We start from the raw sequence: 16,086 nt of genomic DNA, 5'->3' as shown, positions 1-16,086 counted from the left end.
TCCCTAGCAATAGTATCATGGACATTAAAATGGCATCAACATCAGCCAAGAATCACAAAAGATACACATGCGACATGATTAAGAAGGAAAAAAAGGCAGCACTAAATGACTTGAGTTACCTGCGGGAGTTGTTCAAGAAATAGATGTAATCCTGGATGAGGGAGCTCTGTTCATGGAGAATAAGTACATATTTGTCATAATAAATGAGAGGGATCACATCATTGATTGATTGGAAAGGTAAAATTCACTCAAATACCTTTAAACGAGAGCTCTGAGCCACCAATTTTTTGAATGGGGTGCCTAATTCTTGGAAGCTATTTTCACCATTGCGTGTTATGGAATTTGACTTGGGAATCTTCGAATCCAGAGGCGACACTTGGGTTTTTTTTTTTTTTTTTTATGTTAGTGTTATTAGAAGAAAGGGCTTCTCGTTGCGGACTTTGAAATGCTTGAATTTTTTCAGTGACAGGAGGAGACAAGGTAATGGTGCTGTGATATGTATTAGCTCTCATTTCCTCATCGATTACAGATACATCTCCGGTAGAAACTATATGCTTAGAATTACAACAATTGCATAGTTCAATAAAGGCATTAAGGTAGAGTGCCGAGAAAAGGAGAATTTAGTTCTGATGCATCGCCGTGAATTGATATAACACATTTCAACATTAGATGAAGAAACAACAATTGCAATTAAATTAAACTTAATTATGGATTGGTGCAAATTGCTTTAAATATAGCTCAACTTCATTGAGAATGGAAGATTCAGACTTGCCATATAGGGCAAGCACATGACATGCAAACCAGTGATGAAAGTATGAATCTTTATGTTTTGAATAAAAATTTAAAAATAAACGTTAAGAAATTTTCAAAATAAGAGTTATTATTTTTACCCTTTTCTTTTTCCTGCTCAGCCGACAATTTCATTATCTTTTTAAGAAAAAATTCTACGGATTCAAAGATATTTAATTGTGAACGATTTGATTTTAAAAATACTTATTTTTCTAATATGGTAATTCTCATTTTCACTCTAGTAAATTTATAATCGGGACAATTTCTTTTTCGTTACTATGCGTGTGTGTTTTTTTTTTCCGATTTTGATCATTTAAGTTGTCAAATTTCAAATTTAATCCACTATCATTGTTTTTTGATAATTTTTTTTTCGATTTGATGCTGACTTGGCTATAACTTTTACAATTTTTTGTCAGAAAAAAATACTAAATTCAAGAATCTAGAAGATACAAAACTAAAATTTAAATTCGAAAGCATAAAAAACCAAAATCGCAAAATGACATTATTATATGACTTTTTTTTCTATTTTTATAATCACACAAATACTCGTTGTATTTAACGGAATACATTTTAAATATATAAATACATTATCGAATCATGAAATCACATGACAAAACATTATCCTGGTTTATACTTGTATAAATAAGATTACCATTAAGAATTAGTTTATAATTTACTTGTTCATTTTCAGCATGAATCAATCGTAGATTTTTTTGTTATAAATGTTAGATCTTGACAAATGGCACGTTAATTTTCTGAAATAAGTTTGTTGAATATAAATTTTTTACTATGATTCTAGAATTGTTTCTCCAAAAATATATTTAAGAGAGTGAATGAATTAGAATTAATGGTTACGAGAGAGACAAAAATACGGTGAATAATATTTTTTTTAAAAAAATAAGCTATTCTAATTTTATTTTCTAAAAATATTTTCTGGAAATAATAATTACAAAATATTGGGGATTTTACACCACATTGAGTTTTCCGAACTGTACAAAAGGCACAAGACAGATTTCAGCAACAGAACCACCGCCCCCCCTTTTAGAAGTTTTCAACTCAACGAATGCAAAACCTAAATTTACCTGAAAAAAAAAAGACATTTCACTTCACATGAGGACGCGGGTATGAACAAAACAAAGTAAAGATATTCTATCCAAAAATCTAAAACCACGCCTACCCGAAGCTGATATGTACAAGACCCAAACACTGCTACCGCCCCTCAGATCCTCTGTTTGATTATGAACCTGGAGGTATGGACGATTGCATTTCTTTGGAATTAACGAAATAATCTAAATCTATACAGCCTTCAAAAAATAATTCAGAAACTAATAAAAATTATTGTGGAGAACAAGTTAAACACCAAAAACATGATGACCATGATCCATGCGTAAACCCAAAACTCACCAAAAGAATTAATTCAATTGCACATCCATGAGCTAAAACAGGAAAAAAGAACCAGTTGTCGTTTGCCGAAGAACCTTTGAACTCCGATCAAGCCCATGAGAAGCCACCTAGAGAGCACGATGAAAAGTTAAGGCAGATAAAAACATAAGCATTGACACAAAGAATATTATAATTATTATTTTCTCAAAACAAAAAAGTGCTTCAAAGTTAAGGCTGTTGTCTCTCAAATTCAGTAGATATTTGTTCATGATATTGTCAGAGGAAAGCTGAAAATCACTGGCATAACACCATGTAATCCTATACAAAACCACAATATAGCATAGAATTCCAAATGGGAATATAATAGCGAAAGAAATTTCCTTCAATCATGTCTATTGATATTTGTTCATGATATTGTCAGAGGAAAGCGAATCTGCTTAAACAAACCAGTAAAGGCATAAAAAACTGCATCTAAAAACAAGAGCTAAAGTTAAGGTGCTACACGGTCAAAACATGAATCAAACTATAATAATGAGGGGAAAGAAAGCATTGCCATTTACCATATGAGTCAAAGCTGCATATCGTTCTTCATTCAAAAACAATGGTTTCCCTCTATGCATTTCAACATCCTGCAAAAATAAAGGGAAAAGGCTGTTGAACTTAGTAATATGGCAAAGGCAGCTTTCATCTTGGGAATCTAAAGAATTAGGTGAAAAATTAATTATTCAAGCACCGTAAGCGTTTAGAAAAACCAATTTACCTCTTCACCAAATGCATCTAAGTAGGGAGATGGCCAAGGTGCCTGCCGTGCAGATCTCTGAAGCAAGATAGTAGTTCTCTGTGACGATATAAGTTTATTATTATCCGGACGACATAAAAGCTTCATGCCAGATATGAAGATAACATGTTGAGGTTTTCATATGCTGACAAGGAAGTAGCATAAATCGAGTCAAATATTCAACGTACTCTAATCAAGAGGAATACACCAATACCAGCACCACAGGCCATCGCATGAGTCTGACAACCAGTTTCCCTTGAGAATAAAGGATCAGAGTAAAAAATTTAATAAGAGCTCAATGAAAGATAATAGCATGGTGCGCATACACATAATATATGTTTTATGAACACGAATGAGCATTAATCACATCTAAAATAAGATAGTGTTGTAACCTGCAGCATGTTTTCCAGCTAGGTGAGCACAATTTACCACACAGCAAGCACAAAGCAGGCTCTTCCTTTAAAGCTCCACAGTCGGGACAACGCTTTTTGATATACCTGATGTTTGACAGTCTCTCACATCATTAATAAATTCATGCAAAAATAAGCAAAACTATGGTGCATTAACAAGCAAACCCACCTCTGCAGCAAATCCTGGTAAAGATGAGGCAAAAGCATTAGCCTAAATGGGACTGGAGGAGTACATCTCACTAGACACTGGGATTTATGAAATCTTAACGCTTCAGAAAAATGGTGCAGCCATCTTGAAGCTGTGAGTCGCAATTTTTTATCAGCAATAATGACACCAAGTGCGGGAATGCAGAACATCTTCTCAAGCTTTTCAACCTCAGGAAGCTCTTTCGCAGGGTTATTAGCACATTCTGCATATTGAGATCCATCCCACGTTTGAATCCCATCGTTGAATGGGATTGAATTCGAACAATTTATTAGTTTCCAAAGTAATGCACATCTCCGCAAATAAGGAAAGGTTAAGCTACGGATTGAATCATAAATGCCATAAGTAGCATCAACATAATAGGAATCAAAACACTGCACAATTTCTCCGTATTCCCCCACAGCTTTGTCGATGTCAGTGATCAAACAATCATGGCATCCCAACCCACTTATAATGCCTTGTTTTTTTCTGTAGTATGTAAGTATAGCCTGTTGCACAAGATTAAACAAAAGGTCAGGAAAATGTAGCAAGTTTATGTCTTTTACAGGTCAATCACGAGACATTCTTTTTCACCTGAGTCACAGAAACAACATAAAAAGCATGAACAAGAGACATATATGATTCCTTGCAAGATAAAATTGGCCACGGAAGACAGAAGAGCGTCCACATTAACGATGAAAAGGCATCACAGGCAAGGACGGGCTCAGAAAGGCGTCTCCATAACTGGGTGTCTGGATACTGAACTTCTGCTTCAGCATTGTCTAATATATAAAGCATACTACCTGAAAACCATAATATAATACACAACTTCAAATGTAGTAACAAAAAATACAATGTCTTGAAAGAGAGAAACAAAATTGTGTTGGTCAACATAACTTCTACTATTCTTTATGCTCAACAAACTACTCATTGTTCATTCATTTGAATTCACAAGCAGGTCATCATATTGAAGTGGGTGAGGTGAAAGATGTGTCATGCTAATGGTCCGAAAATGCAACACATTTGTGGGAAATTGATTATGTGTTTAGAAGAGATAAAAAGTTCAGAAAGCTGTAAGTTAGTGATAATGGCAATTTATTGGGGCCTTGGAAAGAAGAGAACAGACAGATCTTTTGAAGGAGTAGAAGAAGATGCATCTCAACTGGGTAAGAATATCACATAATGGATTCCAGTTTAGGAATGACTGGATAAATACCTCAAAACAAACCTGTTTAGTTCATATTAATTGAATCGCAACCTTTATTAGCCTTAATAAAAAAAAATTGTAACTTGTTCAGGACATATTCTGTGATGGAGATTTCAACCCACTGATGGACTGAAATATGTGTCATCCTCTGAGTGCATAAATTTAGTTTCCAATAAAGGACAAAAAAAACTTGATTCTTCATTCAAATTTTTGAAGCAATGACATTTTCACACTAAATCACGAGAACAAATAAACAGTTGAAATTTGAAAAGAAGTAAATGGCAATGAAACATTCATATAAAGTAACCAAAATCGATGATGGTGTTGTGTCTTAACATCTGATATAAGATACAGCTTAAACAAAATAAATATAAATCACATTTCCATTTGATGTCCCACAATAATAAAACAATTATAAAATCAACTGATTTCCTTAAAAACATCTTGAGATGTCATTTCATAAGATTTTCGATTTCAAATACCAGTCGCGAGAAACATCATTTGGGGAAAGTAAACCAGCACTACGAACCATACCTCCTTGTTGGCAAAGGTGACTGGAATACTCGTTTGGGGAAGCGCCATAACATAAAGACTTGGCACAAAGCTGAATGCCTCTTAATCTTAAAAGGACAGTCAGAGAATTTGATGTTCGAATGCTTTGAGTAGAATCCATGAGCAAGGATAATATAAAACCGCTAGAAGAGTTAAGTTCCCGATACAATGTGCCAAGGCTGTAATTTGAACTCAATGAACTCTTTCTTGACCGAGCAGCAATTTCAGTTGATATGAGGGAGTACCTTAGTGTATCCCACAGAATCAATGAGTTGCTTACCCTGCCAGTTTCTAAAATCTTGTCCTGGCCTGGATAGTACACTCCACACAACAGACGAAGGATAGGTTCAAGATTCGATATTACACTAACACTTCGTGATGGAAAAGCTGCTAGATTCTCGTTACTTCCAGCAACATTTGCGGCAGATTGTACTAGTGACAATGCATCTTGAAGACGTAGGGAACCAACCATCTCTGACGAGGTTGAAGGGTAACCAACATCCATGAAATTTCTAGTCGAAACAACTGAAGGCTGAGGAATCTTTCTCAGATCTCCAGGCAATGCTGGGAGGACAGCGTTTGCAAGTCCTCTACACACTGGACAGAGAAACTCGCCCTGACAAATGGTGTGACCACTGTCAAAACAATTTTACAATCCTTACACCCAAAGGTTCAAGATAGATAAAGAGGTTTTACCTGATCTGGATCCACAATGTGCCCTCCTTCAAAGACAATTCTTCTGGTATATCTGCATTCATAACAAAGCAAGCAAACCAATCCTTTTAATTCATTTCCATGTTTAAAAACAACAATAAAGTTTTATGGTGATAATATTAACATTTAGCCTTTTAATCTGGAGGCCAATGTAAACACAAGCACTGTTGCTGTACATGATAAGTCGGCAGCAAAACTCGTGTCTTCAGGTATGACTATGATATTCAAATCTGTGGAAGAGAAAGCATAGAAAAATGGAAATCCTAGAGGCTTGACCGTCGAACTCAACACTATGGACCTACTTAAAACGCTGACAAGTGGAGAAGAGTCTATACCCTTCTGCACAAAAATATAGGATACATTAAGAACATCCAAATACATAGAATTAATCAAGAAACCATGATCTAATTGCGGGAAAAATGACGATGAAGCAATTTCAAACAAGATAAACCAAAGAAGTCCCCATGCTTATGCTCTTTCAGATGGTTTTGTATTTCAGTCAGGTCTTTCACAGTTCACTAGGCATGAAGCTCAGATATTTCAAAGTTCACTAGGCATGAAGCTCAGATATTTCAAATGGTAGGTGGTCTAGAACGCTCCAGCAAGTCCAGATGATGATGATGTGTGTGCATGTGATTTTTCTCTTGGAAGGTGCGGTAGTGGTGGTGGATATGAGAAAGATATACCTTTCCCTGAGTGATGATAAATAGCGATCAAGACATCCTTGATGCACTGCATGCCCGCAGGAAGAAACATAAATCCCATCACTACCAGCAGGACCAAATTTATCGTGTTCTAAATGCCATGTATTGGCTTCTGACTGCAACCGATCACTCCGAGAGCGAGTAATCTTTGAGGCTGAGGGGCCATCTGTTGGTTCTTTAGATAGCGCAGCAATGTATTTACCCAACAAAAGAGATTCGGCACAGCCCCTTCTTTCCATGTCACTTTCAGAGGCTAAAAAAATTCCATCTTTATTTGGGGAATCTGAATTTTTTGAACAGGATGGAGATCCCTTGATCAACAGATACATGTGTTCTTCAAATGTCTCAAGAGAGGACGGTGTCCCCTCCACCTTGTCTGTTGACATGCAAGGGAGCTGAACATTCTTAAGGGAAGGGAATCTAGCCTTAACAAATTGCAAAAAACAATCAACTTCCGCTGATTGTCCCAAGGAAGCAAGATCGTTTAAAGCACTCTGAACTACATCAATCAACTGTGAAGATGAAACCACATTGGAACCATCTGAGATATTGGCCAGTAATATACCATTATAAGTAGTGGGGATGCTAGAAACATGCTCTTTGCCAGACTGGGTAACTTGTTCCCAAGAAGGAGGCCCTTTGTCAACAAAACTCAGAAGCCGGGATTTCTATACATAAAAAGTAGGAGGAATCATAATGATGTACAATATATGTTAAATGAAGAGCTATAGTATTTAAATTGATTGGAACACGATCTCACATCAATGAAAAATGAGAAGAGGTAAATTCTTACCTGAAGAAGAACTAAGAATGATACAGGACTTCTCGATTTGGGATCATGGCAGAGAGAGCAACTGACTTGAACAGAATCTTGTATTTGATTTTTAGTTTCAGAATCACACACTTCTCCCTCAGATTTGACACCATCCATCTCATCATCTGCACTGGTATTAAAGCTCTCCAAAAACTTGGACTGTTGATCTCTCATCCTTTCCTGTGTATCAGAATTCGGATACGATAATTAAACGTGAACGACTATATAATATCACAACACAAACCAGCCAAAAATAAAAGTAACAGAGCTCAAAATATATCAAAATTTTATCTAATGCTGCCTGACAAAGAAATAAGGCCATGTCACCCTATCAAGGAACTTAAGTCTTAACTGCCTGCCAGTCATCAACTAAGCAAAATCATCAATACACAAAAGAAGATATTATGGGCAACTATAACTATTTAAGAAGGGATTTGAAACTAATTTGCCTTGTCAAAATTCGTAGAAGCAATCTGTTATCACAATAAATGTTCAATGCATCTGCATAGTGACTTGTATAAAATGGAAAAATGGACAAACATAAACCTTCTACTTTATAAAAGCTTAGTTTTGTAAAATATAGATAGTGAAATTCCCCAACATATTTCAATCACAGGTTCTTTCATCCCTTGCAAAAGATATTGATATGAAAAGAAATAGCAGGAAAGCAGGGATTCAGACATAGTTCAGACTTTTCTAGGTACACAAATTAATTAAACCCAAAAAATGATCTTACCAAAATAGCAGCTTGTCTTTCTCGAGATTTTGCTTTGAGCTTCTCACTTTCAGAAGTGGACTCTGCCTCTTTGAAACTATTATTTACCACAGAATTAATAAAATGATTGGCACTTTCAGGCGCAAGTTTATGCAATTTGGTCATGCATCCAGGTTCAAGCTCTGCAAACTTATTGAGTAGACTTGATACCAAAGATGAGATACTAAATTTTACAGCTTCCATAAAGTTCTCTGCATTTTCTTTCTCATGCATTCTCCTCAACGAGACAAGGAGTGACAAAATACTCTGATCACCATCGTTGCTTGTGGATACTTCTTCAGTGGCAAATGCCAAAAATGGGATAACATCACCTACAGAACATAAAGGATCGCCAGATTCCTTATGAACCCTACATACATCCAGGGCCAATGCCAACAAATGTAATCCCGTTAAAAGAACAGCATCTGAAGCACGTGATGCCACAAGTTTCTCAGAGTGAACAGCATAAAACAGAACTGCTCGAACAATTTCAGCAAGTGTTCTGCAGGTGGCGATTTTAGCTAAACCCCTTAGAGGATAATAAATCTTTGTCCATCTAGGAAGTTGATTTTCCAATGCAGAAACATTACAGAACCGTGAGTATCTTTCCTCAGCAACCTGTAGATCCCTATAATTCCAACGAGGATGGTATAAATCCAGCTCCTTCCAGTACGGCGAAAGAAGTCTATACGTTCCCTAATTACAGAAAAAAAGAGTGACCATCAGTGACTGATCGACTCAAAATTAACATTGACTTGGCAGTTGGCATGTGGCTCAAACCTGAGTCATGCCAGATGGATGTGAATACTCAGCAACTGTATTTAATATTTCTTGAATTTTATCAATTTTGGCAAGATCTCGAGGAAGAGATTTAACAAGCTGACTCCGAGTGGCATCTCCAATTGAAAGCTTATACACCAATTCTTTTTGCAAACATTCAGCAGTTGTTAGCCCACAAAATCTCCTTTCTTTCACTATTTGTATTATCAGAGTAAGCATTTCTGTTACTAGAGTTGGTTTGTGCCTGAAAAAACAAAATCATGCAAAAAAAGAATCAATTGATTGGATGTAAAAATTACTTTTCTTAAAAGGAAAAAAAATTACTCTTCTTCGGCCTGAAGAAAGGATGCAGAATTGTCAACACGACCATCCATGAACCGGTCACAGATCTGATTCTAGGTTATGTTTTCGGAAAGTATCTGATTAATATTTAAATAGATACCACCAGAACGTAAAGAACTGCAGCGACAATGGCTACTCTATTCAGGCAGCGGATAAAAACCTTGGAACACATTTATATTTTAATCAATGTAGTGCCAAAGTAATCATTTCTTCATTTCACAATCATGTGCCTCGTCAAATAATATTGTCATGGCTATGCTCATTCTCACATCAATTAGAGCTTCTTTAAAAACTGCTTAAGAATTTAAATAATACTGAAATACACTAAAAGTTAATTCATTTTGCAAGATGGAACAGCTATGGAAACATAGAAAAAAGCATTTAATAACCACAAAAATGCCATGTTAATTAACACTTCAAAGATAAGGTCTAGTCATCGAAAATATGGTTCACGTGTTCTCAATCGACAGCATGCAGAAGGCGGAAATTGGTAGCACAGGGAAAATTTATAAATGACCACTCCATTTAGTGCAAAAGTTGCCCAGAAGGGAATGTCGAATAAGAAATTATATACTCGCTTGGTTGCTCAAGGTTCAGAGATAGGTAGTCTGCCAACTCAAAACGTTCAAGAATTCTCTTGACAAAAAGATCAGCTGGAGCTAATGCAGCACAGCACTGAAGCAAGAAGAGATCAAGTTCCTGACCCTGTTCAGACCTGAATAAAAGCCAAAAGTGAAGAAATTATCGAGGACAAAATTAAAATTAATAGTAATAAAGAAAAAATGTCTAAGGGATACGCCAAAAGGAATCTGCATAAATCTTAGACGGACAAATTCTTAATTGAATTTAGAGGGCACATACCATCGAACTGAGCGATACCACTCGCTAAATAATATAGGAGTATCACCATTCCTGTGCCACATCCCAGCATGTACCTCGGCACAGAAAACCCTTATTCGCAAAGGATGCTCCATCACAAAAGCAGAAAACCCATAAGGGTGGCAGCCTTCTAAAATCTGGCCAAGAAAGTCACTTGATCTGGCAAGAGATTGGTCAGCAGAGCCAGCATTGAGAAAAGATGATGAGATAGATTCACCGTAACATATTTTGAGTGCAGTTCGTAAGACCATTGAAAGCAGCCGATGTATTGGAATATTTATTGAGATTTCTTGTGAACTAACATCAAATGTGATATCAGGCCAGCCTGACAAACTTAGGACTCGTAGCCTCTTCAGTTCACTGATGCTTTCTGCTTCTAGCATATTATCATCAAAAACAGCTTCTTGCCCTGTGGAAGCACCGCATTCCGACCCTATACCCATGTTACTTTGTCTATCATGAGCTTCACTTGAAGTAGAAAGCTCGCTATAGGATATACCGGATGATTTAAACATATATCTGCCTCTTCTAAACTTAGAGAGAGTTCTTTTCAGAGCAAAAAAATTATTACCAGAACAATTACTTATTTTTAGGGAAGAGGCACCAAGGGTTCCAACTGTATTATCCAATCCCAACCAATTTTCCATAGATCTCAGACACTCGTGCAATAACCACAAAGCAGACGATGGTACAGGGAAACGGTCCACGGTCTTGGAATCATCTGACGAGCTCTTCCCTGTAATACTACTGATGTAACTTTCCTGCGACAGCCTTCCCACCTTTGCAAGTCTTGGGCTGTCTTGGTCTTCACACACTAGTTCGTATGCTTTCTCCTCTCTAGTATCCAAATTGCTACTCACTAAAAATGCCCCAACCACTAAAAGAGAGAGAATGTTGGATATGGAGTGACATAATACAAAAGGCAAATGAACATTCTCATTTTCTTCTTCTATGTGATTGCCCATTTCTCGATTTTGAGCATTCATACCTTGCACAGAAGCCAATAATCTCATCCACGTCTTAATTAAATCTCGCCGGCTGTTGCACAAATATTTGGGTACAACAGCATGGCTCATCACAAATCTAATATCTTCAACCACATGAAGAGAAGTTTCATACAAGGGCGCCCATTTAGAAACCTGAAAAGCAGCTGAAATGAACATTTGACCATAGGATTCAAATAATAGAGAGAACACCATTAAAAATACTGGATAAGAACCACAACCAAACAAATTACTACAACTTTAAAACCAAATCCTAAACTACAGCATAATATTCAAGTGATTAGAACATCAACATTCTCAAACTCTAGGAGAAACAATAGCATTGGAGAACCCCATAGACCGTAATACACATCCGAAGGTAGGAATACTAGAATTAGAGTTGTTAGTGGGTTGAAAAAAGAGCAGCCAACAAATATAGCCAAACAAAAAGTGGAAAGTAAATTTTGATTCAGAAATCATTTATAACACACCTAAGCAATGTGTCTGTAAATATCCAATGGCAGTCACCATAGATTAGGACTGGTTAACATCAATGAGGCCAAAAGTCATCGAAGAAAAAAAACATTAATATATCTATTACTATATTATCAAGAACGAGCACCATATAGTAGCCACCTTAGTCTCTTGGTGTGCTTTTAATTTTATGTGTTCTTCCTAAAGTAACCCCTATGTAGATAACCACCATCAATATTTGGACTTTTTTCCGATATTTATTTCATCTAATAATTAATATACCAAATTAGTTTTCAATATTTAAACTTTCCAAAAAAGTTAGCAATATGTTAAATTTATTTATATTGTATTGTTATGAGAAAAACATAACAAAAACGAAGATAAAGAAATTGGTTGGGCACGCGCATTGCGCGTTTTAAAAAATATTTAATTGATCAAAAATATTTTGTCCACAAATTTAATTGGGTAGAAGGTTTTCTCAATCGAAGCAATTTTTTCTTTTATGTGGAATAATATATTCATGAAATAAAATGTAAATTAATTCAAAATAAAGTTTTTTTTTGTAATAAAGAAGTGGACATACCGACCAATCAAAGATAGTTACTATAATATACTAGCCACTGACGCACACGCGTTGCATGTGCATGAAATTAATTTATATAAAATAATATACAAATCAAAAAATTATCCATATACAATTAATTTAATTAACAAAATGAAGATAATATGGAAATTAAAATAGCAAAAAAATTAGTGTTGTATTATGCTCAACAGGACTAGAAAACTTAATTATTTTCAACTTCCAAAAAAAATTTCACAGCTAGCAGTTGACAAATCACCACCCCATGAAGAAAAGGCAGTTAATGTAAACATTACAGGAGGGTGAGATTAAATGTGCAGTAAGCACAAGCAGAAATGAATGTTAAAAAAATAATTACACTACCTGAAGCCTTCCATCATCTCTGGAACAAGCAACGAATATATTTTCTAAGCATTGCAACAGCATGTCCATCAGATTCATTTCCTCTACTAGCCGCGGTGTCAGAGTTGGCACAGTCAGAATTTGGACAGAAAATGTAGACAGCAACGGATATTTTTTGAATACAGTATCACTTGACTCTTTTATGGCTTCATCTACAATCATAGGATAATATCTTACAAATACTTTTGCAAATTCATATTTAAATACAGGTTCACCCAGCAATTTCAAAAGTAACTCATGGAGCTTTCCAACAACACTATCATGCATGAAACTCTCAGCCCTCAACAGAGCGTCCAAAAGACCAACCGAAGAGTACATTCTCCCTGAAATAAAACTTAGCAAACTTTCACTGTGTGTGCAAAAATTCAATAGCATCTCCACCACGACAGAGGTCAACTCATCTGCAATCTTTTGAAGCTCAGCAGCATGGTCAGAGGCTCTAGGAATCTCCTCAGAGATCCTTTTCCCACATTGTAGCTTGTATTTCCAATAACCAAGCAATAAGTCCATAACAGGTCCCATAGACTTCGCAAAGTTCTCAGGAAGGGGTTGTATCTGTTCTGAACCTCTGTGCTTGGAGCAAAATCCTTCCCGTTTCCATGCAGTAACATCTCCACAATCACAGCACCCTCCGCCTGTATATATGACAGAGTAATCATGATCTTTATGGTTTCCATTCTCAAAACAAGGAACGCAAATTGCACATGTTGGATCAAGCTCGCACGTCCGACAGCGGTATGCAATATCATTGTTCTCCCAGACAGCCCCACAAACACCGCGTTCATTTTCACTCAATTTAGTCAGGTGTTCTAAGGCCACATTAGGTTCACCTTCAAACATCAGCCACTGCAACCAACTCAAGCTCTCACGGAACACATTTTCACCCTCCTCCAACTCACCACTTGGCAAAATTGCAGATACCAACTGTGGTACCCGAAATCCATTATTCTTAGCATAAGCCACCAAACCATGCTGTCCATGATTCAAGTTTTCATCCGGGACTCCCAGCCGTGAGAGCCTCTGGAACACATAAAAAACAAAATTTATATCTTCTATACAACACGGTTAACAATTCTAAAATCCAGTCGTATTTCAGAACGTAACTTACTCTCGATAGTTAAAAAAAATACGACACCGTAATCCATCCATAATTCTCCTGACATTGAACACGTTTCTACTACTTTATTAATTTAATCACAATTCACACTATTTAGCTTAAATTTTAGCAGTTTGATTCGAGCGTACCTGAAGGATGAGACCGTAATTAGATGGAGGAATTGATTCCGCCGTAGATTCAACCTCCATCCGAAACATATCACGAATCCAATCGATGCAAGAACACTTATCAATTTCACAGCTTTCGCTCCCCAGGGCTGAAGCTCACTGTCAACCACACTCACCGACGAATATATATCATCTATACATTCATATACGTAGTGATCGTAACATTCATTAAATGGAGTAAATTGGGAGAAAACTATCAAAAACCCTAGCTAGACTAGAATAACCCTAGATTATCCAATTACGTTGAGATATGTTTCTTGATTTTAATTTTAGTCCGTTTACTAATTAATAATAATAATAATAATAATAACAATTTAAAAGCGTCGCTGGATTTCTGGACTTTTACTATCACCTCGGGGATAACTTGGTCAAAGATAAATTCTGCTTTACATTACATTTACTTAATAATAACTATTAAAATATTTGTCATTCCTGTCAAATTCGTAATAAATTTTGGTTAAAAACTTTACGTGAGATGATTTTACGGGTCGTATTTTGTGAGACGGATTTTTTATTTGGGTCATTCATGAAAAATTATTACTTTTTATGTCAAGAGTATTACTTTTTATTGTGAATATCGATATGGTTGACACGTCTCATAGATAAAGATTCATGACACCGTCTTACAATAGACTTACTCTAAAATTTAAGTCGAAATGATTAATTAATTCGCCTTCTTGAAATATTTTAAAACACAATTGTTTCCTATTTCATTCCTTATTAAATATTGTATGGACAAAAACTTGTGTGAGACGGTTTCACGGATCGTATTTTATGAGACGGATCTCTTATTTGAGTCATCCATGAAAAAAGTATTAGTTTTTATGCTAAGAGTATCATTTTTTATTGTGAATATCGGTAGGATTGACCTCGTCTCACATATAAAGATTCGTGAGATCGTCTCACAAGAGACCTACTCATTGTATTATCCATAACTAATTGAAAATACATTAAACGCAGATTTCAATAATTATATTCTCAAATTTCTTATTTTTGTCGGAAATTAAATTAATTTTTTGATAGTTGGAAAAAGAGTAGTTTGAATCATTAAAATAAAATTGATATTAACATTTAATTAAGCCTAAAAAATTTATTTTAAGATGTCCCGAAGGTGTAATAGAAGAATTGATCGATAACGAGCAATAAGACATACAATAAGTAAAACAACAATAGTAGTGACCAGGATGTCAATGAAACGGGCAACTGGGAGGAGGATGTTTAATGGGCCTAAAGTCCAGTTAAACAAAAGATGGCCCAACTGTTTGTACTAGACTAGCCGATTACTAGCTTTGGGTTCCATATTCAGGACCTTGCTACAAAAGCCCCACAAATTTTTGCCCCAATAAGCAATTGAGTTTTAGAAATAAAGGAAAATAAGCTTTGCATTTTTTTAGAAACAAACAGCTGTGTGGCATCCAAATTTCAAATGTTTAGTATAAGAATTCCAGTTCACATGATTGAGTATGTTTGAACCTTACAAACCTTAAAAACAATAAAAATATTTTTCCCGATTCTGATGGCTACGATTATTTTTCGACGAAAACTAAGCTTAGATTTGACAAAAACTTGTGTGAGACGATTTACGGGTCGTATTTTGTAAGACGGATCTCTTATTTGGGTCATCCATGAAAAGATATTACTTTTTATGCTATGAATATTACTTTTTATGCTATGAATATTACTTTTTATTGTGAATATCGGGTAGGGTTGACCCGTCTCACAGATAAAGATTCGTGAGACCGTATCACAAAAGACTTACTCCTTAGATTTTTATCATGATGAACTTGACGATTTAGGAGAAAATTTAATGTGCTCTGTAAAAAAAATAATAATAATAAAAATAAAATGTACTTAAATAAATATGGCAAAAACTTGTGTGAGACAGTCTCACGGATCGTATTTTATTAAACGGATTTCTTATTGAGTTATCCATGAAAAAGTAATAATTTTTATACTAAGAGTATTATTTTTTATTGTGAATATCGGTAGGGTTGACCCGTTTCAGAGATAAAGATTTGTGAGACCATCTCACAAGAGACATACACAATAAATATACGCACACAATCAATTGTT

General features: G+C 35.6%; 1 protein-coding gene across 6 annotated transcripts; it reads right to left on the bottom strand.

Annotated features, from left to right (window-relative positions):
- Nucleotides 1-1,656: 1,656 nt before the first annotated feature.
- On the bottom strand, nucleotides 1,657-14,268 carry LOC142545757 (E3 ubiquitin-protein ligase PRT6-like). Of its 6 annotated transcripts, XM_075653120.1 has the most exons (20): nucleotides 13,975-14,268; nucleotides 13,838-13,885; nucleotides 12,691-13,749; nucleotides 10,273-11,429; nucleotides 9,986-10,126; nucleotides 9,070-9,313; nucleotides 8,272-8,985; nucleotides 7,515-7,715; nucleotides 6,704-7,389; nucleotides 6,000-6,051; nucleotides 5,286-5,919; nucleotides 4,139-4,347; nucleotides 3,530-4,053; nucleotides 3,343-3,447; nucleotides 3,139-3,205; nucleotides 2,933-3,010; nucleotides 2,733-2,801; nucleotides 2,194-2,300; nucleotides 1,967-2,093; nucleotides 1,658-1,871 (listed from the first exon to the last, which is right to left on the bottom strand). In XM_075653120.1, the coding sequence occupies exons 3-18, from the start codon at nucleotides 13,567-13,569 to the stop codon at nucleotides 2,226-2,228; spliced, it is 5,835 nt and encodes a 1,944-aa protein (XP_075509235.1). In that variant the 5' UTR covers nucleotides 13,570-13,749; nucleotides 13,838-13,885; nucleotides 13,975-14,268; the 3' UTR covers nucleotides 1,658-1,871; nucleotides 1,967-2,093; nucleotides 2,194-2,225. The 6 variants fall into 6 exon arrangements, with proteins under 6 accessions (XP_075509232.1, XP_075509230.1, XP_075509233.1 ...); XM_075653117.1 differs by lacking the exon at nucleotides 13,838-13,885 and having other exon boundaries at nucleotides 1,657-1,871; nucleotides 1,967-2,114; XM_075653115.1 differs by lacking the exon at nucleotides 13,838-13,885 and having other exon boundaries at nucleotides 1,657-1,871.
- Between the last annotated feature and the right edge of the window lie 1,818 nt (nucleotides 14,269-16,086).

Source organism: Primulina tabacum, chromosome 5 (genome assembly GCF_025594145.1).
Source record: "Primulina tabacum isolate GXHZ01 chromosome 5, ASM2559414v2, whole genome shotgun sequence".
Lineage (NCBI taxonomy): Eukaryota > Viridiplantae > Streptophyta > Magnoliopsida > Lamiales > Gesneriaceae > Primulina > Primulina tabacum.
This window is presented reverse-complemented; position numbering and strand designations above follow the sequence as displayed.